Raw genomic sequence first — 25788 nt, forward strand, 5'->3', positions numbered from 1 at the left:
ATGTTTCTCTTTAGCGCGATGGCGAGATAAGTACACCCGAACGTTTGGCGAACATTAATTATGAACTCCACACGGCGGCATGATTCAAATTAGTCCCGATTCCGCATTTCGCGCGTTTGAAAGGCTGTAGAATTCCTTACGTGCATTAGTAGCGCAAAGTTCACCGCGTGATTCCGATTACGTTAATCTCGCTTTATCGAGATCGCCGTTGACTTTTTACGATAAGATGAAATAGAATCGCGTTCTGCATCGTCGATGCGAGAAACCGCGGGCGTTGAATTTCATTGAATCGCGATAGCTAGAAGTTGCATCGACGACGCGGCCGGACAACACCCAACGTTCTTCACTTCTCGGTAAAACGTCTGGAGAATCTTCCCTCGCGAGTTATATTTCTCACGATAATCTAGCGGCTCGATAACCCGATGATCGCTTCGTAGTCGCGCGACGTAGCGTGTTATCCGACGCAACCGTATAAAGTTATTGCGCGCGATAAAGTAATTACGTAAGGCCGTAACGTGAAACGCATCACGTGAGGCAAGGCATATTATTTCCGATATATCCGCGACAGGTGAGGAACAAAGCGGATCATTTATCTCGAGTGTCTTCACATGAACGAAAGGGATAATGCGGGTTTCGTCGGCGGGTCGGGGTGGAGGCTTAAGGCTCAAGGTGAAGCGAAAACCATCCGGGAGCTTCTCCCGGCTGCGCTCCTAAGCGAATCGTTTCCGCGAAAGTCACGTTCGCGAGCGGAAGCCGGGCTGTGTCGCGCGGCTTCGCAAACGCCGCTTCGCTCGGTGGGAAAATTTCAGGATTTCCCGGGGTTTCCTCGTCCCTTCCACCCTTCCTCCTTCCTCTCCTCGCCACCGACGGAAAACAGCCTTCGGCTTTTCCGTTTGTCGGGCAAACACGCGGGGAAACAAACGTCGCGATCGAGTCTCATCCCGGCCGGCCCTCCGGTTCCCGCGCGCCGCGGAAATTCATAGGGGTGAAAATACCCCGCGCTGCGAATTGCCGGAAGTTCCAATAGGTGGAGCACACCCCGGCGTGACGCAAGATGGCCGCGACGGCGGGTGCATTGTACGGTGGTGTCGGCGCGCAAGGTCGACGCGACGGGGGCCGTTTGTCCGCTCGTTCGTTCGTCGGTGGTGGCAGCGGATCGATAGCGACGCGACGGTAGTGCGCGAACACCGTGAGCGACGGTCACCGCCGTCGTGGTCGTCGACACCGTCGTCGTAGTCGTCGCCGTGATTGTCGTCGTCGTCGTAGGCACCTCTGTGTGCCGAGCGGTAGTCGCGCGAGTCGCCCCCGTTCGAGCGTCGGCCGGATGCCAATAACGTACGCGGTATCGCGGGACGTGCGCCGTCGTCGGTAGCTGTGCGACCCGTCGCGATCCGGTGAGACCATCCGGTCTCCGGTTCACCGGCTCCCTCCGGGTTTGTCGTCCCGGGACGTAAGCGCGCGGCGAGCGAGGGAGCACCCGCGGCGCGTCGTAGGTCCTCGCGGCGGTGAGTACTCAACGCGGGCGGGTAATGCATCGCGTGATCATCGACGGCGCGGGTGCGGCGGTGAGTACGCGGAGCGGGAAGCAGCAGCCGGTCGTCGCGTCGGCGGCAGGCGAGACGCGTTGAGACGCGTCGGATATGTCGGCGATGTCCTGGGGCACGGCCGCGGGCCGGCGGCTCGCGGCGCCGCGTCACCGGGGGATGCCCGCCACCCTGCTAATCGTCGCCGCGGTCCTGGGTCTCCTATCGGCCACCGTCGTCGGCGAGAAGAGCAAAAAATGTGAGTACCAGCTCTGACAATGGCACGCGCGCGGTGATTCTACTTCGCATATCTATTTAATCGTTTTTTAATCGGGTTCCGCAAAATTATCACGTGGCGATCGTGACGCTTCGACCGTCAGGCTCGCGCGTGGTTCACTGGACCACCTGAAGACTTACGAGAAGTCTTCCTGCAAAATCGCTCACGTGCGAAGATTTTAAACACCGTAGACTTTTATCTGTCGATTATTTACGCACGAATTGTCACCGGAGACGTCCAATCGCACCTGCTCCGCTTATAAATGTCTCAAAATATCTCAAATTCGGTGAAAAATTCATCTAGAATATACTCGACAAAAATACTGAATTTATTTCCGCACGTCACGGGCACACGCATACGTAATTGCATCGTTCGAATTTACACTCGCGTTAATATTACAGGTGCGCTAATCCAAACGGCAGGTTCATAATGGGTCTGTCAACGTAACAGAGCGATCGAACGCATTGTCGCCGTATGTCGCTCGACGTAGCTTGCGAAAACGAGCTTTCGGCTACGTTCTTTTTACGTAAAATTTTACGTCGAAGTGCACCGTGACATTAAAAAATTATTTAGTATGCGCACGCACGTGTGCCGTTCCTCGCGATAAGAACACGTGCGTGAGATTACGTCTCGTACTCCCCACGCGTCGATTTTTTTCGCCGGTTGCCGGAGGAGGTGTAGGGAGGGGGCGGGGGTGGAGGGAATAACAAGTTTTTGGCGGGCGTCTTTCATTCACGACACGACGCGGACGGTAGTACGCGCGTAGTACGCGTGCAGTATGTTTACTACGTTGCGTAGTAACCTCCCCCTCCCTCCCCCTGCTGCTCGCTGCCTCTCACGCGCGCTCGACGGAAAAGAATGAACCGGTCTCGTTGACGGCCGCAGCACGCCGATTGAAATCGTTGATTGATGGGAATGTGTTGAAAAATCGTGGGCTCTGTACATCGGGGATAAAAAGTATGCGGGTCGAGTGTAGCAGAAACGCTACGTTTTTTAACGCGGGCGTGTATACTTAGCAAATGGACATTGAACGGATATTGAACGGACATTGAACGCGAGACTACAAAGGTAACATCACCGAGGAATTTGCGCGGTCGCTGTGTTTGTTCGGTTTTCCTTCCTGAAGTGTGTACATTTATAGAGAAAAAGGAAAAAAGATTTTTTTTTTTTATAGAAAATATTTAAAAGATATTGCCTAAGATATTATCTTTGCGGCTGGTGGTTGAAAAATGGAACGTTCTTCCTTTGCACGCAAAGAAAAGAAAAAGAGAGAGAAAAAAAAATCTGTCGGAACTGCCTCGATTTAAATTTAAATTTTCTTTTAAAAGAAGATCAAATAACGTTAATAATCTTATTATTTATTTTCCCGTCGTAATATTGCTTTCGCATTACGTATAATTATCTCGCATGTATATATAAAGAGAAAAAATATGGCGGCGTTCTTTGAAGCAATAAAAACACAATTCTTTTAATAATCTATTAATAATCGGATTTTGCTTCGCGAGCTGCTTACGTCGCCTCCCGTTCTTTTTAAAATCCATTCGAGATCTCGCCTGTTAAGTGCTCCCGGAATAAAACATAGTGATTAAACGCGCATTTATCGTTAGCCAAAGCCTGAATGAGAAACTTAGGAATACTCAAGTCGGGAGGTAGGGATCTCGGGGGGCGGGAAAAAAGTTAAATTAACCCCAACTTTAATCGAAGCGGTATAATCGACGGCGTACGTAGAATCCTATCTTTTTGATGAAATTGCCTCGTTATCTCAACTTCGTGAGTGCAAAGGCTCGACCCTCTGTCCCGCGAATCCGGTTAAAGAGAACAGCATGCCGTTAACCTCCGCTAGACACGCTTCATTAACGCGGCACACGAATTTTTGCCATTTTCGCCGTTAACTAACTATCATCGAGCTTCATTTGCCTATACAAACGTGTTAAAAGAGAAACATTAAACGTTGAGTAATTTTTTTTTAAATTCTCTTTTTAACTTTTAATTTTTTCTAATTTCTGAGGATTTAAGAAACCTTCATTTTCGCTTTCATTTCAGCGTTCATGTTTATTCTACGCTGAGGAATTTTATTACGCACTTTTTCGCAATTTTCAACAACCGAAGGCAATTTTGTGCCACAGACGGAGTTCGGGAAATTAAAGTTCTAAAGTTCCACCGTGCGCAAGTCAAATTAGCGTTTCGCTAATTCACTTACGTCGAGTTTCATTGTGCGCGACAAATTCGCGGGCGCGGTGCTGTCGAGTTCAAAATTTATGACGCGTTTCTCAGGACCGAACAGTTTTACGTTTTTAAATTACTCTTCATTGCGGGAAATATAATTTTCTTGTTTTTACTTTTTACTATTTTTATTATTTTTATTATCGCGTACGGCTTGTGTACGCGAGCATCATATTTTATTGTACAGACGCGCGGCATGACCCTCGAGCGTTTTTGCCGATTGTCCAATCGGCCCGTGGATGTTCTCGGCTTCCATCCGTTTTTATCCAGCCAAGGTTTCAAGTTTTTGCTAACTTCCGTCGCAGGGGATATCTTCCCTCTCTCCCCGAGACATAATAAACTTCCCTCTTCTCCTTTCTCTCTACCGCCGCTTCGCCTTACATGTTTCACCCGCGCCGCACAATGTATTTCCGTTACGCGAAATCCTTCGCAAAAATATATATAACCATTCCCGTTCGTCCGCGGACGAAGTAATAAAACAACATAATAAAATATACCTTCCATTATCTCCGGCCGTGACTCGTTAGACTTTGACGGCGTAGGCCGTTCGGAATATCGCTCTACCTGCGTTTACTGCTTCCCGGCATTCCCGGGGAAATTCTCTTTTCATTTTCATAACGTTTCCCCTTCGTTAAATCCCTGCGGCTGCGGTTTTATGGCGGACATTAATGTGCGTTTAACGTCGACAAATTGGAACGCGGGGGGTGGCGTAACTTCGACGGGGGAAAATCACAACGCGCGATGATAAGCCGATCGTCCTCCGTAACGTTGAATGAAACTTCTGCCGCGGCGAGAGGCGCGCGCGTTTCCGCGACGGAATTATCGTGACGCCGCCGCGGGGCCCGTCTGCCTGACGAAGTATCGGCACGCGAAAATTGCGGTAATCACGCCGGAGTTACCGGGAACAACGTTAATTGTTTGCACCGGCGGCAGCCAAGCCGGGATTACACCCACGCCTGGTAACACGGGTCGGGGAACGAACGCGGCACCGGCCGATAAACGAAGCTAATTACGCGACGGACAAATTAGCTCGGGTAGCACACGGCGTTTCACCGTCCAGGCCGCGAATGATCGATCGATCGAGCCGAGAACGCGGGAGAGCGATCTAGAGCGTGCGGCGCGTAGATCATTAACACTTGATTGCGCCGCTTATAAAAATCATTTAACGCTCGGACTGGGGCGTGATTCCGTACGGGCGACGCGACAAAATGCACGTCCGATTTTTCTCCCTCTCTATTTGCCGCTAATACGACAACCCAGCGTTTCTCATCTCGGGGAAGGGGGAGGGGGAGGGGGCTGAAAAATGGAAAGCCGCAGAGCTCTGCTCGTCGCGGTGCAAGACCGTATTAATAAAGTGTGGAGAACTGTCGGATCGTATTTTCCCAGAACGAGGCCAACTAACGATATTTCCGTTTATGACGGTGATTCCGTTTCGTTGTTTGACACAATATGTGATGCAGATGCAAAACTTCATATATTCGCGAGCTCGCTTTGTACGCGCGTGGGATTATTATATTTTTTTTTTTCTTCCCGCCTCCGAAAATATTGCTCTCGCATCTAAAAGTCCATATATTCTGGGAATATATTGTGAAATATATATAACAATATTTCGACGCGTGGTGTTGCCCTCCGTAGGCAAATTTTCCGTCCGTGCCACCGCCGCCATATCGATTATATATTTTTTTTTATTACGGACAGTTCCGAGGGACTCGTTCTTCCTTCCCTATTTCGAAATACTTTTTGCATATTATAATATCAGAATATTGCACGCTCTCCCCTCCTTTCTCCAATAATTATGATTATTATTTTCAGATTATTTTAAGTTTTATTTCGCGCTACTTGTTTCGTTTGTTGTGAAACTCGACCTAGTACGTTCCCGTCGTCGTGCGTCATCGATTCGGTCTTCTGTACATAGATGTTCGCCGTTAGATAAAATCGCACTCGAGCGTCCCCGGTCTTTCTCTCGGACCAAAGTACACTTGCTCTATATTTGCAGCAGGCTTTCAAGGGCCCGGCTGCTCCGTGCCTTGCATCCATCCTCGATGCCTCTGAAGCCGTGTTTCTCTCGAGTGGTAGAAACGTGCCGCGACTTTTCACCGTTTCCTCACGCTTGAAAACAAATCTAGCGCGCTGGATATAAAATTAGGCGAATCGCTGCCGGCGCGATACGCGGAGCGACCTTTTAAATTCAGCACGGTCGTTTAAAATTAAATGAGCACAATTATTAACTCTTCTCAATTTTAAATCCAACTTCTACATTTGGCGTTAAAAAAAAGAAATAATTTATATATATTTCTTTTTCCAGAAAATAATTTAAAGTTTACGTAATGTAATCTGAGTTTCTGCGTTAATTAACAACCCGTGAACTAGCGTGCACGAAATTTAATTATTATCGGATTGATAACATCAAGCTATAAACAGTGAGCGGTCTTCGAGACGCTCGATATAATTTACTTGAGAGACCCAAGTATCTCGTACGATTTTAATGGATGCTCTCGCTGGAATGGCTCTTTAATTGCCACCGCACTGTATTAGCATAGGTATATCACTGCGAAGCAGGAAGTACACTGTAATTACTTGCTGAGCTTAGCGCAGGAACATTTATTACCTCGAGCGGACCGAGTGTCGCGTTTACCGCGCGATGATAATTTTATATCTTAAACGATATCACACATACACACACACACGCTCAAACACGCACACGTTATACCTGTCACGTATCTTTAATTAACGTGCAATATTTGGCTTTGCGTTTCTCGCCTACGGCGGCTTAGAGGGGGTTCGTCGTTGATCTTGTGTTCTCCAGTCAAACTTAAAGCTTAAGTCCGGAAATTGAAGCGCGATTAGAAGACCTTTGCACGTTAAATCGGATTTTGAAGCTACTATGGCTTTCATAAATAATCGCGACAACTTGTGGATTTTAACGCGTCGATCTTCAATATGCGGTCCATCGAAATGCGCGTACTTTATCTTCTACTCAATTATCGAGCAAGCAGCTTCAAATTTTATATAATTTTCTTATCATCTCGTAATTGCGTGTTTGAAAAAAATTTTTTTTTCTATTTTTACTTATCCAATAAATATTCTCTCGCGACGTGCTGGTTATCCGAGTCGCGTCGAATCGTCGTAAAGAAATTCGTGTCGCTTTGAATGCTATTTTCGCGCCGATATATCGTGCATCATACGGGAAAGAGGGTGATGTGAATGGGATTGGCGGCGAGTTACGAGCGCCGGATCGAAGCGGAGCATGCGAGAAAGAGGAAAGACGGTAGCTCTTATTGCTAGTCGCGCGACGCAAACTTCGATATTACTTTCCGCCGCGGGCCGGAAGTGCTAGATTTATGACGGCGGGGCCCGTACGTTGTCGCTCCGTGGAATGCCAGTGGATTCATTTTCCATTCGCCGATAAGGTACTTAGGATATTGGCAGCGACTTTTTGCTCCCTTTCGCCGCGTCCTTCTCCCCACCCCCCTTCCGTCCACCCTTGTTTTTTTTTTCACCTTTCCCGTGCTATAGTAAACGAGAAAAATATACCTAAGAGCGAATTATACGCTTTGTTAAAGTGACTAATTAATAAGAGGAAATTTATCTTCTCACTTAGGTCCCCCCGTGTTTTCGATTTTTCTTGAATTTCTTCCTCGTTATACGGAATATACGCTTTTACGATCGCATCTTGCCGCGCAGATCGGGACTACAATATTTTATGTCGAGAGCAATTTATAATAATGTCAAATCAGTTGCGCAATTACGGTGCTTATAGTCACGAACACTCAATTTGCGGACTAGCTTAATCACTGAGCTGCACATATTTCACTCGATTAACATTGGCATTGCTCAATTAATTGTGAAAGCAGTCGCTATTGACAGCACGCTGAACTGTCAATACGCCTGCACGTGTTACTATTTAAGTAATAAATCAATCGGTTATTAGAGGACGTGCTTGATCGATCGCGGAAGGGTATGCGTTCTCCGCGGTTGTCGGTCCTTAATTTTTCATATCTCCACGAACATATTGCGTGCAATTGGTATAACGATAAATCTTTTTAATTTCGCTTTCCTGCAACGGGTCTTTTCTTTCTTTCTTTCTAAAATTAAATGCACGCAAAGTATTTTCTGCATCGCGCCGCTATCGAACTTAAATAGCGGCTGATAAATTAATTAATTAAGGTATTACCAGCGCGTGATATAAAGGTCGTTATAATTGTTAGTCGACGATCCCGCGACGAATTAATTAAACTGAAATAAAATTGCGAGTCCAATTCTGGCGAATCGTACTTGCCGCAAGTGTCAATTCGCGAATAAACGCGAACGGGGCAACCGGCCGCGATACAATCCATCATTTTGCAACAACAATACGGAAGTATTGGAAGTATTCCGTTGGCGCTTTCCATTGTCCGTCCAATTATTTATCGATTACATAAATTTTACGTTCGCCGAGCGGAGCTTCGGAGATCGTCTCCGGTAGTACGTACATCCGGACGATAAAGTTTCGCACGTCGGTTCCTCGCGCGCGGGACGATCTCTCTCTCTCGCTTTCGCGTTGCACTCCGACGCCGATGTAGCATCGCACCCTCGTGTTTCTTGCGCGCGTCTCTTGCACCCTCGTCCTCCATCCCCACGTCCACCTCAAGAACCAGCAACCCTTTCCCTTGTCACTGTCTGGCGGCTTGATTTCTTGCTAAACTCCTTCGGCAAGAAACTTCGCTGCCGGAATGGAGACTCGCTCTTTTCCCATTCACTTATCCCCCGGGGCAATCCACGCGTCAACCGCTAAGAGGACATCTCTTTGGCAAGCAGGATCCCATTTAATTTCCGCGAGACGTGCGCGTGCCGATTTTATTATATTTTATCGAGGACGTTACGAAGAATTACGTTCGCGGCAACGTCGTTGTACGACAAGACTTTTATTATTTCTCAGGACTTGGGTAGGAAATATTTCTTTCTCCGACGCGAATATCCGCGTACACGACTGACGGCAGTCGACCTTATCAAAACGAAATTAGGGATAATAAAGCGGTTATACAGATCGACCTCCCGCGGGATTCACTTTCGTATCGATGGTTAGAGGACTGGGGAGGCGACGCCAACTCCAAGAGGTTTCCTCGGTTCGACAAGTCCCGCCAGAGAGAAACGGGGAAGAAAGAGATTGCAGCCGCAAGCTCGTAACTTCGTGCCGGCGGCTTTCGAGTGTCGTGTCGGAACGACGCGCGAGAATTATCTGAGATTCATAGGAAAGGGACGCGCGAGCCGCGGGGGTGCCGATTACTGCCGGCGTAGTCTCTCACCTGACGTTCCGCCATCCGTTTCGCCCTTCTTCGAGAGGGTGACGGCGGCTCAATTGCGGGGCTTCGGTATCGGTAACCTCGAGACGGCCAATCGGCGTCGGCGAATCAATCCTACCCGGGATACTCGATCGGCCCCAGGTATCATTCGGGGGTTTTGAACAGCTTTTCCCTCGTCCCTCCGCGCTTCGCCGAACTGCCTGGGAATTTCGTTGCAGTTCGTCGCTTCGTCCATTACCCTCGTTCTCCACCGAAGTCCATTCTCCCGGTACCATCCCACCCTCCCCCGATTCCTCCTCCGCTCCAAGTCCCCGCAGCGTACATGTTTTATCCCTCCCTTTTCCGCCTGGCGTCGTAGATTGATCGGCACCCGGCTGTATCTCGCCGGGCGTTTTAAAGTGTCGATAACGAGCGGGCATCGATCCGGCCGTCACCGAAGTTGAAGTCGAAGTTGCTCGAGTTGCGCCCTATCGGAATTTCGGTCGCTCGCTCGGCGGCGTTGTTTACGGGGGGGCCCTATTTTCGCGTCACGATGCCGAGACGTGATGTCGAATATGCCGAGGTGTAGACAAGTATGCGGGGATCGCGATTACAATGTTAAGAATCAAGAGCGTTTCGCACCCTCGATTATTAATATACCCAGATATGCGGGAGCGCCTTTAAAATTACCAACTCGAAATAATCACCTCAGTGACTCAAATGTAAATGCGATTATTTCTCTCGCGACGAGATTAAAGGTGTTAATTTAGATATTTAAAAAGATATCATTTAGTTCATTAATTCCTTCCGGGTGAAAACTCGCGTACTTTTGAGAGCCCCCTCCCGAGTAAATCCGCCGAATAAAAGTCTCGCGCGAGTTCTATACGATTTGTCTCGAGGAGCGGAAAATGTCATGTCCCGGCTTTTATCACATCGCGACGATATATCTTCCTCTTCCATTCTTCCCCTCTGCCCCCAGTGTGTGCTTTTTTTTTCTTTTTTTTTTTTTTCTTTTTTTTATTTGGCGTCTCCTTTTTCGTTTCTACTCGTTTCTCATTGTTGTTTCCAAATTGCGACGTTGGTCTCTCGTATCCAGCCGTAACCGGGTCCTTTTACAGCACAGACCCGAAGCATTATACCCCCGCGTTACTTTACAATGGTGCAACGACCGAACGGTGGCCCCCTTTCCTCTTTCCCTTCCTCCCCCCCTCCCCGCCCACCCACCTAACGTGCGCGAAGAGTAAACTTTCTTCAAATTGGAATTTTGTTGCAGTTCGCTAGTTCGTCCATTATCCTCGCTCCTCCGCGGAGTCCTCCTCCTCGTCCTCGTTCTCGCCTCAAGCTTTTGTTCATGCCACCGCTATCCATCCCCCGCTCGTCTCCGCGCGCTCTGCTGACTTAGGGTGTTTGCAGTCTATCCGGGACCTTTCAAAGTGTCGATAAGGGATAAACATCGATTTCACGTAAGGAGCAAAGTTACTTTAAATTGGAATTTCCTGGCAAATCGTTACCGCGTTTCTTTCGCCGCGTCGATCCCTATCATCGAATTTTATCGAACTTCGGCGCCTAATTTTCGTCACGTGAAACGACGTTAAGGACGCCGATCGTAATATTTAAGGGTGAGAACGTTTTAAACGCTCCCGTTGTGTCTTTTACAAATTGACGAAGTTTTCAACAACTTCGGAGATACATAACTTTCTTTTTTTTCAAGTACACATTTTTTTTTCTTTTACTTTTTCTTTTGCATTTCTCGTTGCCGCTTCTTGATACATTATGCGAAAGAGACACACGTCGTCGCGTGAATGAATAAATAATTTGACGGCGCTTAAATGGTATTCCTGATAATAATTTCGTAGCTTCCACACAATTCATTAACGCAATGACTATCCATTTCATTATTGAATAATAATACTTTTAAATACGATAAGAGACGGTGCGAAATATTTTACGCAGCCAGGGTACTAAAATATAAAATACAAAGTGATATTGCAATTGAACGTTCTTTGACAAATGTTTCGTAAATACGGTGTTGCTAATTACTGTGCAATGAATGAGCGACCGAACAAAAATAATACGCCGTTAATAACCCAGCCGCGGGCGAATTAAAGAAAATGTAATGTAAAAGAGGTAGAAAGAAAGAAGAGAAAAAAAAAAAAAATAGATGCTTTATCGTCGTCGCGTCGTGGTATGGGAGGAACGCAAAAGAACACTACAATGCCGCCGAGTTAAATGAGGGCACTGCACGCCGACCAGCTGAAACGTTCGCGGACAACGAACGAACTTTCTCTATATTGGAACGCGGAATCGGAGAAAGAAATTCATAAAGAAAAAAAAGGAGAAAACGAGGTATTTCTCGTTGACGTCGAAGGCGACGTCTTCGATAGAATAAGACGAGACGATTCAGAATTCCGCAGACACGTAAGGAAGAACGGAATGGCGGGTGAAACGATGCGAGGTTTACGAAGATGGGCCCGGAACTTTGCTTTTTGTAATAAGCGACTTTTCTTGTAGTATAAATTTCTCTCTCTCTCTCTCTTTTTCTCTCTCTCTCTCTCTTTCTTTTTCGTTTGCTTTTTTTTTGTTTGTGCTTTCATCACGCAATACGCGAACAAAAGCAGGGTATATTTGACTAAAGCACTCGTGATACACTCCTCAATACAAATTCTATCGATAACGAAGCCCTCGGGAGCTGTATCTCGACGAAGTCCAAGAAATACGTTACGAAACTTATGTCAAACTTTATTTTTGTTCCGTGGCGCTCCGGCGTTTGTTTCTCAAGTCGGCAAACGGTGCGCGAGAAAAATGCGAAATTGCAGTTCCGCGAGAATCACAAACTTCATTCATCGGTCCCGCTTCTCGCGAGCTCCGTTCGTTTCCGACCGATCGCGTCCACGTGTAACGGTCCGCGCGAATCAAAAAGCCACTCCGCCGCGAAAGGCACGGGCTGATCTTTTGCATCTCTCCGCGAGCGAGGGGATGAAAGAAACATTACAAAGCGCGTCTAAGTATATTTTCCTTCGAGGGTATATTGCTCCCCGGGGAGAAATAACCGAACCGAGGCTCACAATGCGCCCGCTACGAGAGTTGCATATAAAGAAGAGGGAGAGGAAAAGACGCGAGGGAGGCGTTGGAGCACGGGGGTTTAATTTATAAGAATGTCTTTCCACCCTCCTCGTTCTCTTTCCTTTACCGCGACTTTCGTAAGCATCCGTGAGGAGCCTCTCCTCTCGCCTTTATTCTTTTTCTTCCTGCCTCTCTTCTTGTACTCGATTTCGTGCCAAGCCCAAATCGAAGCTCCGACGTGTAAAAAGAAAAGAAAAGAAAAAAAAAAAAAAAGAACCCAAAGCATGGAAAAGTCAGTCGCGTGTTCTTCCGCCCGAGAAAGTCGTAACGTCGACGAGGAGCTGGGTCGCTCCCCGTGATCGAACCTCATGAATTTTTGACGCGATTTTAATCCCGCCGCGGCACAGGGGAAAAAGGATGTGACTCCTTTCTAGACGTTCCCCATGTTAAAACGGAAAATTGCCGTTCCGCGAGGTACAGAAAATTTTAGACGATCGCCGAGCGCAAACACTTGTTGGATTTTTATTCGGCGAAGTAGATGCATGCGGGCGGTTTCGCTTATAAATATGTCTTGTTGGATAAGCGGGATCTTTGTCTCGATCCGCGTGTACGGGAGTTATCATCTCTGAGCTACGATCGCACGGAGCGAAATATAAAAATGATCGCTTGGAAAATTGGATTTTATTTTTGAATTTTCTTTCTTCTTCGATTCCGGCACTGCGTGAATTTACGGGGGAGAGGGGGGAGGGAAGGGGTCGGTTACGCTGTCGATGATAGACTCATTTCGGGCGACTGAACATTGAAATTCGACGCGCGCGCTTGCACTTTCATTATGTTGCTCCCGTCGGCGCGATTTATCTTCCGCGCGCGTGCCCGCGTACGCTTTGAAATTTTTCTGACGTACAAAAGGTGCCCGCGGAATTCACCTGCCATCGTTTGTCTACGCGAAGACGTGAAATGCACTATACACGTGTCAGAACACCGTCGACGACCGTGCAGCGTATTTTAAATTCGCGTGTCGGCTCTCCGTCTCAAACGTTACGTACCCTTGCGCCGCCGGAATTCGCGGCGCCCTTTGTGTAAAATCCGCGCGTACGCGCTGTCGCGCGACGGCCAAGTTAAACATTTCGCTGCAATCCCGGAGTGAGGCTGTCGGACCTCCCCGGGGAACGGCAAGAGGAGGAAGAAATACAATTTAAAAAATTCGCGTAATGAAAATTTAGAAGCGCTTTAAGTGAATTTCTCGTGCAAAATTATTGTACGACGCACGTTAAATCTTCATTACGACAGAAGTCGTGTTGCAATGAACATTTCTCTTTTTCGCGAGAAACGTCAATTAAATTATTCAACTTATTAAAGAAAGAAAAGATTCTTTATTAAAACAAGATTGACACGGCCTGTCGAAAAGACCCTTGACGCTGCTATTTTTTTTTTTCTTTTCCCCCTTTTTTTTTTTCCCTCGCCCGGTAGAGTCTCTCCCTCTCGTGCATGCAAATTTCACCGCGAAAATGTTTTCGCGCGGCAAAGACGGCACCTTTGAAGAGTGTCGCAATTCTCTCGTCTCGTTACCGATCGAAACGGGAAGGAACGGAAAGTACAATGCTAATTGCGCACCGTTACGTTACGCACACCTTTGTCGCGCACGCTGGGAATGAGCTTTTCGTGCACTTCGCCGGGTGGAGAATAAATTCTGCGGCCGGCGGTTTCTCGGTCAAACCACCACGGCCTTTGTCCTCTTCGCGCGCAGGAAATGTAGGTTTTTCCTAAAGGGCATGCACAGCCCACAGCGTTCGCAGTTAATTAATTAGGTGCAGGCAGAAGAGCGCAGGTACGGCACGGCGAAAGTGCGGAGCACGGGAATCTCATGAAACCATATTTGCTCCCCCTCTCTTTTTTTTTTTTTTCTTATTTTTCCATACAGCAAAGAAACAAGCTTTTTGTTTGACCAAAGAAAGAAAGAGAGAAATTTTTTCCTCGCATCGCGAGGAGTGTGGTTGAATTAAATCGTTTAATTTTAATTTCGTTAAGCGCGCACTTAAACGCGCGTTATTATTTCGGAGCTAAGACTGCTAAATTGATATTTGACACTGAATAAAGCAGAAAAGATTTCTACGTCGTTTCTTCCCATTTCATAGCTTTCGAGAGTGATTTTAGTACCCTTGCCAATGCGAAGAAATATGAGACGCGCGCGGAGATCTCGGGAGTGACATATCTACCTTCGTCCGCGCGTCCCGTTCGACATTTTCTCGATCGACCGCGCCGGCCGGCCGGCCGCAGTCAGGGAAAAATGCGGAAAATCCCGGCTACCTAGTACCGACGGCGTGTTTGTTTCGTTTGATTCACGTTCTTCGCCGGCCGTTAATCGAAACCGTCGGGTCGGAGAGAGGTTCGTGATCGGAAACGGCGCATCAGACGATTTTCTTCCCTACAGCCGGTATCGGGGGGGTTTGGGGGCGGGTCGCGGGGAGACGGCCGGGAAATTGAGACTGCATCCATCATCCCACAGCCGCCGCCTCAAAGAAGTCGAGGGACGATGTAGTCCCACGGCCCTATAGCCGTGAAGACGGCTCTCGCTTCGCCGGCTAGGGTAAATGTTGTCTCACCTCGCTCACCGAGCGCACGAGGGCAGTGTAAACAGATCCTCTCCCGGTCATATTTAACGTTTCCTCAACGCCCGGCAGGAGCAGGCGCACCCTCGCCAAGGACCGGGGAAGCGCACCTGCTTGCGAAGAGATTTTCCCGGCGCGACTTTTCCCAATATTAAAGCTCGGCCAACAATGTACGTACGTACGTACGTAGACACGCGACATGGTATTCCAAGCGTGACATATTAATGGCGAGATTACTCTTGATTTATCTTGACCCGGCGAGCACTCGAGACCGACGTCGTAGTCGACGGTAAGATACCGTCTCTATGGCTCTTCTAAATCCGCGGGACATCGTTTTGCTTACTTTTTCTTTCCTCGTACACGTAGCTCCTTAGACTGCTCTCGTTATTCTTTACGTTCGGCCGCTGTTGATTCTGTAGATTACATTTTCTCTAAAATTTTCAACGTTACCCTGTCGCACCGAGTTTTCCTTGGTCAACGTACTTGCGCTGGCACACCGCCCAGTCGCGAAAGGGCTTGACGGCGCTCCTAAAAATCTGGCCCACGGATGACAGTTCGGGGAATGAACCACTCGCTCGAAATAAATGCCACGTCATGCGCTAGCAAAGTTTTCCGTGTATATTTCGTCGAGGAATTTCGCGGAGTACGTACGATTGCCGCGTTAAAGCTTAAAATATGATCAAAGAAAAAAAAGAAAAAAAAAAAAAAAAAAGAAAAAAAAAAGAAATAAATTTCAAGAGCAAACGTTCAAGTTTCAGCGTTCTCGTGACAATAGAAGTTTTTAATTTTCAACCCGCGTTCCAACATCGATTATTCATTTTTGGAGAAATGTAATTCGGTGTCACTTGAACATGCACATTTGTCTTTTCTCTTTTACTCTTTTCCCCTTCCCCCACCCCTTCTTTATTTCACGGGAAAATGTGAAGCACAAAAATTCGTGCTATCAGTTGGCACCTGGAGGATCGAGAACGCGATGCGGGACTCGAGATGGAATAACGGCGGGATGGAAGTTCCGACGAATCGGACGAAAAAACGAGCCGTTGATTAAAGACTTTTTACATTCCCCTTTGGCCTTTGACGTTACGAGCTGCGCCGCGCCCGAACATCGGCTCTCTCTTTCTCTCTCTCTCTCTCTCTCGATACACGCGTTTCTTGAGAGCAAGCGGGTCCCCCGCGTTCCCGGTGCTCGATCGACTTCAAAGGAGAGTTCTCCTCTTGTGTAGGAGTGCTTCCATTCGACCGAGGCGGACCCGTCGCTTTTCTCCTACACGCGCGTGTGCTTTACACTACGAGCGAAAGGAATCACGTTTGCGACAGGTACGTAGTTCTATTCCCGAACAGCTCTACCGGAATGACTTCCGTCTTGTTTCATGGCTTCCTACATGCGTGCGAAGTCTGAGCGACAGTCAGACGTCTCGCAAGATTACGAAAGAGAACGATATCTGATAGTGAAAATATATACCTAATTATTTATCCGCGATATTATCTCGTTAAACTGACCTTTAAAATTATTTTTGAAAATATACGAAAAATTGGCGGTAGCAAACGACGGTCTTGTAGTCTTAATTAAAATAATTTACCGTGACATTCGTCCGTATAATTATAGAAAAAACAAAACCTGTCACTGAATATTCATGGATCGTGGGGGTCAATATATATCTAAGTCCGGCGGACTTAAGGGAGTTAAGTCGCGTTAGTAGTATCACAGTCGCAGTTAATTAAGGGTCCTTTCTAAGAGCTGATTGCACTAACGTTCGTTAGCGGTAACTTTGGTTGACTAAATATTGTCTACTCGTCTATGCCACAGATAGGTCTGTAATCTCGAAAGGAATAGAGAATTGCTAACCGGGATGGTTTAATTCAAAGTGATCGCACTACGAGGGACTATATCAATATTGTAATACAATCGTGATTACAATCTTTTTGCTGTTAAAATACGCGCGGCTGATTCATCGAAATTGCATACATCTTAAAATTTTTTATTCTAAATCGGCACTTGTTTCTGAAAACATTTCTTTTTCATAGATCCTTTTTTTTTTTTCTTTCATTTTCCTCTTCTGTAAAATACGTTCTTCGTCTTTTTATTCTTTCGCGTAGTGCGTGCTGAGACGTATCGATAAAAAATAAATTTAGATTATCAGCGGACAATAAAATTGAGCGATGAAATAGAGTCGAGTAGGAGAGGAAGAAATTTTCTTGAAAGCTGGAGGCGAAGAACGAGCACTCGAGTCACTTCAGAAAAGAGATTTGACCCTATCGTTCCGGTACCGAGATCGCGAGGATCGTATTTCCAGATGGAGATTTTATATTGGTCTGCTCGGCGATGCAGCTTTCAATATATTTCTCAAGCGTCTCCTTCGAGCGGGCCGCGGACGGTTAAGCAATCATTTACAGATCTCGAGTAACGGCAAGGGGTGGGGCGAACAAATGTCGGGCTGATTGACGGTAGAAATGGGCTTTCAGTGTCACTGGGCTCAAGTCCATTTCGCGTTTTTCCGACGAGATAATCCGGCCGGCGATTGGTTTTCCCGTCTAATAGCCTCGATACATGGACGGGTCATCTATCGCGAGAGTAGGGGGTGCAGGCGGCAGTTTACTTAAACCCTCTCGCGGCCCCCGTACTACATTCCTGAAACATTCATCAGACAAACGGCGTTCTCTGATGCATCTCGTTGCGAGAGATTTACCTACCTATCCGCCCGCCTATTCGTCTCAGCTTCGTCCTCGCGAGGGTACATTACTCGATAAATAATGGACTCGCGCACCTGAAGAGACAATGAGACCATGGGTTTCATGCCTACTTTGGCTAGATTAAACCTGTGCGAATTAAACCGCGGCTGAAACTCGGCTGTGAAAGCGCGCCCCGCCATTTACGTGAGAGCTCAATTTGCTTTATGCAAGTTATCCGTTTCATAATTATATTTACTTTAATTTAATTTAAATATTTAAAAATGGCACGTAATACCACTCGGTTAAAAGAAATTTGGAAAGACAACGAGATTTATACGAAATAAAAATATATCAAGCAATTAGAAATTTTATGGAGTTTTAACTTTACAGAAATTATTAATTAAAATTTGATTCCTTCAAATTTAATATAACGATATTCTAGTATCTCGAGATTAAGATAAGATTCTAATATATATTTTTAATTTGAAATTATTTTGGCAAGAAAAAAAATTTCGCTCTTGACAAAGACCTCGCACCTTTACGGAAGGAATCAGCAAGGCAGACGCCTTCGATCTCCTCTGTTAAGCCCTACCGGTCTTACATAGGTTTGGCCCAGGGGTTTCTCTCGTCCCGACAAGGGTCTGAAAAGCTCAGCGATCACGACAAGCTTAAAGTCGTAACGCTTGCGGTTCACTTTTCGGCCGATCGCTGCGAGATTTATTGCGGTGTTCTATTCGATTCGTAAGTTTCCGAGGGCTCGAGCGTTTCGATCGGTCGAAGGCTATCTCTTATCAACCACGTGCGTACTATCTATTTGTCTCCTGGCTAAGGAATGCGAGAGTGGCGAGGAGAATATCGCGAACCTACCCCACCCGACTGAAAGCCACCGACTTAGTTAATGTATTTTTACCGCTCTGTAATTTAACGCGCTATTAAAAAAATAAAATATGTCGAATATTATTCTGTGGTTCATCGGTGAAAATTGTTACGTTTAAAATAGCTTTCTTAATTTGTTTTCCAATTTCTCTCATCCTACCGATGAGTTTCTTCCTATTTAATCAGGGAACAACAGGGCGAACTCAAATTTATTGTTGCGGCTGACCGTAATGAGAAAAGCGTTATTAGTAACAATGAGTCTTTAATGAGATTTCCGAGAACGTTCTGCGTCGAGTATTACTGACTGGCACTAATTAAAGGCATTCAATTTTATGAGAATCTCCACATACAAGCGTTCCTAGTTCGAGTGCTCGTTCTTTTTAATCCCTCTCGTCTCTTTCCTGCCTTTAAATGAAAATCCTCTAGTCGCACGTTCGAAAAGAATTAGGTATCAATAAATGAATTAAAAAAAAAAAGGAAAAAAAATTGATTCACTTTGTGGTACAAATCGCGGTGAATATAGATTTTTTTATACTATTCCTTAAATTTTGATTTCCCCTATGCTTCCGATTAAAAAAAATGTCAAAATTAATTTCCAAAATATTCCCTGCAAAGCTGTATCAAACATATCCCGTCGCGGACTATGCAATACGTTCGGGAAATTTTAGCCGATCCGTTGAAACTCACGGTCCCTTCGGTCGTGCATTCTTACAAAACGGCGCTCACAATAAACGGGCCGAAGCCGCACGTCTGAATTTTCCCGGCGCGCTTTCGGCGCGCGGTGTACGAATAATAAACGAAGGAGACGTCGGCCGATTCGAAGCACGCGTCTCGATCGTCGTCGCCGTCGTCGTCGTCTGTATTCATGGCGCTCGCGAAATATCTCGCGGCGTTTCCGGCCCGGGGAGTTATCAAGGTGTATGCGAGGAAACAAATCGAATAACCGTAATACCATTTTCCGTCGTAGGTGGCGAAAAGAGACGTGAAGGACCACGAGCTGTGTGTAGGAAAATTCACTTCCGCGAAATGGCTGGTGGCTGCCGCGCGCACCGCCGACTTGCTCTTTCTCTCTCTCTCTCTTTCTCTCCCCCGCGTCTCGCCGGGGTGATAAATTTGATACGTCTTTTCGCCGATACCCCCATGAGAATCGCCGCCGAAGGATACGCCGGAAAGCTAGCGCGGGGCGTCGTCGGAAGATGCATTCCGTCGCGTACGCACACACGTGCACGCGAGTCGCCGACGGTTTTTCTCGACAAAGATACGCGCGCCTTAGGATATTTCCTTTATCCCGCTCGCAGCCTGGCTGACGGACTATCGCGAGCGATATCGAATTTTTATTTATTTTAATACGAGCCGTCGCGATAATTATAATTTCAGTTTAACATTTTAATTAACATAGGTATTAAATCGTGATTCTATTAAATACTTCAAATTAAAATTAAAATTTTGTAATTTTTATAATTTTTTTTTTTAATTAATATTTTTTATATTAAAATTAAAAAAGAGTTTCAGTAATTAATTTTATTAAATTATTATAAAGTGAAAATATTATTAAAAAATATAATGTGTAATAAGGAGAGTAGTCAAAAGACTAATACTGACTATGAGTTAAAGAAACTCGGGATGGTCGCGCGCGTTAAGCGCTAGTCTTTAAAAGTGGGAACGTTCGTAGGGTCTGTGGTTCGAGACCCGCCGGGCGCGCGTGCGGCCAAAGACCTGAGAATTGTCTCCGCTAGCAGGAGAAGGTAAAAGTAAGTAGAGTAAAGAGAGATAACAGGAATTGTCATAGATCTCAGCAGTTCCCTTCTCTTTCATATCCACAGTCCAGCTCCATGTGTCGCCTGTTCAGTGGCACACATAGGCGTTTCCCTATCTGTGGAGATAAAAGTTTCTGGGACGCTATATTCTAGAATGGCTACCCCATTGTTCTAGTAATACAAGTACCAGCGACAAATAAAACAATATTTTGCTAAATCTTTTTATATATATATTTTCATATAAACAATTAAAAGACGATAACAGGTCGGAAGAAAATATTATCTTTGTGACAAACGCGTGAATAAATTCGTGAAAATATTTTTTTAAATTAAGCGTATAAAATTCGTACGGCTGAATAACAGCGTATTTTTAGAAATTAAGATCCGGCAGAGGCACAGGGGATAGTTATGAGAGAGATTCCGGTGGATAAAAATGTTTTCGTTACGCGTTCGTGACTGTCAGGCTTTGCCGGATCCGCCACTGGTTGCGGCTGTAATCCCGCGACCGTCGTTGCAATTTTCGAGACCGTAGCATTTTTCTCCGCTTTGCCGCAGACGTGGGGAAATATTGCCGCGCCTCGTGCTCCAGCCGGCTGAAGTGACTCGGAATAAAATAGGATTAGCTCGCAATTGCGCGCGACCTACTGATACGAACTAACGGTTCCCGCCTTCCGTTTCTCTTCCCGGCGTTATTCCCTTTCGCGCACCGCGGAAATTTACATAATTAAGGTATTCAAGCGACCATATTTGCGCCAAGTCTCCTTTATGATCGCGACGCATTTAACGTGAAATTAACGCAGACGTTCGTGGGAATTTTCCGACCCGATTAATCGGGCCACGCAAGAACGATGCAATTACCGCGGAAATATCGCGGAACATTTTCGGCAAGACGCGTCAATTAAAAAATTCCGCGAATGCCGCGTCGTGCGGTGCAACCGTTCCGGAATTCGAAGATGAAGTCGCGCAAGTCCCACGTTCTTGTTAAACGAGGGTGGTGCACGCAAATGGGCACTCGATACTAAGGTCGGAGGTGCAATGAGAAGGAAATAAACTACTAAAAAAAAAAAAAAATAAATAAACAAATAAAAAAAACCAATTTATTCGACCAAAAAAAGAAAAAAAAAAGACAAAAGTAGTCGCGAATGTAACGTAATGAAAATCGGTCGGTCGAAATCGGCAACATTATTCTTGGGTTTCGCCGGACGGGCAAACAGGCAGACTTACCGATCCGATAAACCCAATAAATGCAGTTTGTAGACAACGGTGCTCCGGTTAATCGCCACGATGGAAACAAAACGGCGCTTCTTTTCCGGCGTTCTCGTTTCGCGCGCAATCGCGTTACACGTTGTACACCGAAAAGCAGATATGGCGTTTTCTGCGGCGACAGCGGCTAGCGTACGTAACTCTAGGCGGCAGAGACAGAGGATGAGAGAACGGGAAGAAATCAGTCTTCGGCAATCCGGCCGGCGCGGTATATACATGCAGTACTACATGCGAAACTGGACGCACGCTACGCTAAAGTCACGTTCGCTAGCTGCCGTCGCCATATCTGCCTTTCAGCGTACATACACGTGTACTCGAGGCTCCAGAGCGCTCTCTGTGCCTTGGAATTGCAACGGGATGTGTACGCGTATCGGAACAACTTGCAATCGATACGCAAATCCTGGCCAGCCGTACGAGAGAACGCAATATATTTTTCTTTTTTGTTTTTTTTTTCCCTCCCCCGCTCCCGATCGCCGCTTCCGTTGCATCGGAATTTAGCCAACGTTTATTTATTTTTTCTTTTTTTTTTCGCTTTGCCGAGATTCCCGCGATCGATGCCAGCTCTCGCTTCTTGTACCAGCAGCTGTATTGCTTGATTAATAGGCGCGCGTGATAGACACGCGTTTATAGAAAGAACTGAATACGAGAAGAAGCGACGCGAGGCGAGATGCAGCCTCCGAGCGCGGCGCGTCGCCGAGCATCGCGGGAAACGAGAAGTAAGACGGATTCGAAGCCAACGTTGAAATTCTCGCGGGGAAAAAGGGGGTGGCTTTTCCATTTCCGCGATAAAAACTCTATTATCCAATGTAAGCGAAATGACGACAGTCCGATCGAGAGCCGCTGAAAGATGGCCAGCCGTAATAATGACGTTCACTCCGGAGGACACGAGTCGGTTATAGAAGAACACGGTGTAATAACCTTCGTGGCCCAGATACCGGGGAGGAAAATCGAAGCCCGGGACAGACATATTGGATGCTCGGAGGTAGTTTCGTTCGGAGCTTTTTGTCCTACTTCTCCATCTCGGGCGACCCGCTGGGGTGTGCGACCTCTTACCGTCCGCGACTTCCAATTCTAACCGAGACACTGAGAGACACGCATATCCCCGTGAAGAACCGACATATTCCGCGGTAACCTAAATTTTTCTCGAGTCCCCTCTTTCTCGCTAGCTTAATAGATACGATTTCGCCGATAAATAAACTACATATCCGAGCAAGCAAGGCGGGGTACATTGTGCGCAAAACATGACGAGAAACTTCGGGACACGATAAAACTGAATAAGAACGTCCCTTCGAGCAGAAGTACTTAAATTAATCTCAAGTCACAAATTTACTAGCTCACAAATTCCAGCACGCCGAGGCGTGAATTAAGAGAGTTGAAATGTAATATTAATCGCGTCGTGCGATATTAAAATCACGCTTTAGAATCTTTAAAAATATAGTTTATTCTTTATTAATATCTGTCATCCGAATTAATTTTTTATTTTCGCGCACCGTAAAATCTGGGATCGTAAATAAGCGAAGTGTACACGGAAAAATACCGTGTTTAACCCAGTGATTTTATCCCTCGAGAATGAAGCTGCGAGGAAGTACAAGTCTTTAGAAAGCTGAGTATTTAAAAATGATCGAAATGCACTTTACTGACGGCGGATGCGTCGCTTTATCCGACTGCGGCATCGAGAGCAGATCGAAATAATTATTCGCTCCTTTTTTTCCCCTCCTCTCTCTCTCCCAGCGATATAACTTGTCCCGCTGGAATAATGATTCGGTGCGGTTCCAATTTATTGTCCGCTTTATAAAATTAAAAGCTACCGTCGACGCCATCGGCGTCGCCGAGTATTCGGTGAAAAGCGGCGGTCGAACGCGAGAGGAACACAGAGTATCGAGAGAGATAAATGAATTAAGAGGCCGAATGAATAATCTTTGGGATGCCAGGACGAGAGGGTACAAAGACCGTCGTCGGTAGACTTTAGCCGCACGGCACTCAGCCTCTTTCCCGCCCCGTTTCCTACGATCCTTAAGTCAGTGGTTCTTAACCGTGAACGGACTCGCGTATAATTTAAAAGGATTACCGGAACGATTGCGTTAGATCTTTTTTAAAGAATACGACGTTTAACTGTCGATTCGAAATAGCGATAAAAAAAAACCTTTCCGTGAGAAGCGAGATATTTAAAAGTGGCGAGAATAAAAATAACTTTTTCTTTTTAATTTTTTTTAAGTCGCACGAATTTGCGCGAAAATCTAACGCCCGTCGAAAGAGTTAAGAACCACTGTCTTAGATCCAGCGACACCATCGCCGTCGCCCTCGCCTCTTCTTCCGCGATCCTCCTCTTTTTCATCTGCTTTGCTTCCGCATCACCGAACCACTCCTCGAACAAGTCGGCGGCCGCCATTGTCTGAAAAGTTCCATTGAATTCTGAACTCCGGCTTTGCCGTCATAAAGGCTTCCTTGCCGGAATTAATGCGCGGGAAATGGAACTTTTATCGCGCTCGCTCTTCGCCGTGCGCGCGTGTGTCTCACGGGCGTTTCGCGACACGTGCGCGTACATTAATAAGGAATCAGGGATGGGGGTGGCGCGCGACGTTATTTGAAATCTAGTTTAAATTGGATGGCTCTTACGAGGTCTGTCGCGCGGGGTCGCCGTTTTCTTTCCGCGGGCGAAAGCCGACGCGCCGCGCCCGACGCCGGCCCGACGTGGTTCCAATTACGTGAAAGTCAGCCAGCTGGCTCGGGGAATCCAAAACCGCGCCGGGGAGGAACGGGCGGATATTGCAAATGTAGCGGAAACGTTGCGGCGCATGAATTAAGATGGATGAACACGTCTTATTTTCGCTCGGCTTTTAGCGGAATAATGAAAGCGAGTGGGAGCCGGGACACGGAGAACCGTCCCGGTGACATGTCGGAGCGGAGGAGTGTAGCGTAAGCCCGAGTAATTTGTCGCGCGGCAAATTGCCGCACTTTACCATCGGTTCGAGGCGAATTCTTCGCCGTGCAAACGGCGGACGCCAAGTTTTCCGAAGAGCTCGGGGGGGGATTAAGATCGATACCTCCTCAAAGACGCCAACAAATAAATTATCTTAGCCTATCTATCATTCCAACACGCCAATCTATCATTACTGTCTAATCCCACCGAATCGATTGTCTTAATGATAATCTCGTAATTCGTTTTTGACAAATTTCTTTATACGGCGTGTAAAATATTTATGTAAAGTTTAATATTTGAATGAAATATCGTCGCTTTCGCGGCGACTGCTTTTTAAAAATGATTATAATAACGATAAGAGGCATGGCGTATAGAGATTAGCCGCGGAAGTTTCGACGATCCTGATAATACACTGCGACACGAATTTTGAGGAGCTGCCTTTCGCACTTCAGCGGATCGTTAAGCGACGGCTGCATTAATTCCGCAAAACTTTTATGGCTCATAAATCGTCGGACGTGTCCTCCGAGTTGATGATGAGCGATCGTTACTCGAGGATCGTCTCGCCCGGCTTGTAGGACGCGCACGGTGAATTGATTGAATATTTTACCGTGTTTTACCTCAAGTGCACGATCCGCCACCCGTTTACGAGAGGGCCAATTAGAAACTCCGCTGCGCAAACCTGTCCTACGCCCAATTAAGAATCGGGGAAGGAAATTTTGCGGTCGATCGCACGTCGCTCGAGTCGATATTCGGCTCCGTGTTAGGGGTAAGTCAACTACGTCGTCGAAAGCAATTTGTCATCTTCGCGGAATGTTACCTTCGAGGTGTAATCGATTTAAAGTTTAATCTACGTTGGTTGCGTCACGGTAGCGCCTCGAAATTCTAAAATAATTTAGGTAAATCTGAACGTTAATTTGCCGTAAAAAAATTCGCTCGCGTTCGTGGCGAAAAAGACGTTTTAAAAATCGTAAGAGCCTACGAAAGCTCGGCCCGTTATAAATTCCTCATATTCTACTTCATCGAGTCGCGAGCTTTGATTATCCGTCAAGCTGGCAAAATTAAGAGAAGGCCCGAGGATTCGTCCGCGGCGGATCAAGTTTCCTCCAATTCGATAAACTAAAGTTCCGCTCGACCCGGCGTTTCCGGGAAATGGAAATTAGATCTCACGGGCTAATGAGCGCGATCAACGAGAACGCGTCGCCGTGGGGAAAGCGGTGATGAGCCGAGGTGTATCTTGTGCTCAAAGTTCAATTAAGACGTTCTAAAGCCTATACACACGCGGTATCTCAGACTTACGTAGCGCTGTCAATTTTTATCTCGCCTCTTTCGAAGATTCGATTCACTTT

The 25788-nt window shown here is 46.6% G+C and overlaps 1 protein-coding gene across 1 annotated transcript in view; it reads left to right on the forward strand.

Annotated features, from left to right (window-relative positions):
• Nucleotides 1-1200: 1200 nt before the first annotated feature.
• The window catches only part of LOC139105886 (uncharacterized), a 146377-nt gene continuing 121789 nt past the window's right edge, over nt 1201-25788 (forward strand). The window contains exon 1 of the mRNA XM_070662214.1: nt 1201-1782. Coding sequence (XP_070518315.1) covers nt 1641-1782 — 142 coding nt within the window. The 5' untranslated portion in view covers nt 1201-1640. The remainder of the gene's footprint in view (nt 1783-25788) is intronic.

The sequence above is a fragment of the Cardiocondyla obscurior genome, linkage group LG01 (genome assembly GCF_019399895.1).
Source record: "Cardiocondyla obscurior isolate alpha-2009 linkage group LG01, Cobs3.1, whole genome shotgun sequence".
Taxonomy (NCBI): Eukaryota; Metazoa; Arthropoda; class Insecta; order Hymenoptera; family Formicidae; genus Cardiocondyla; species Cardiocondyla obscurior.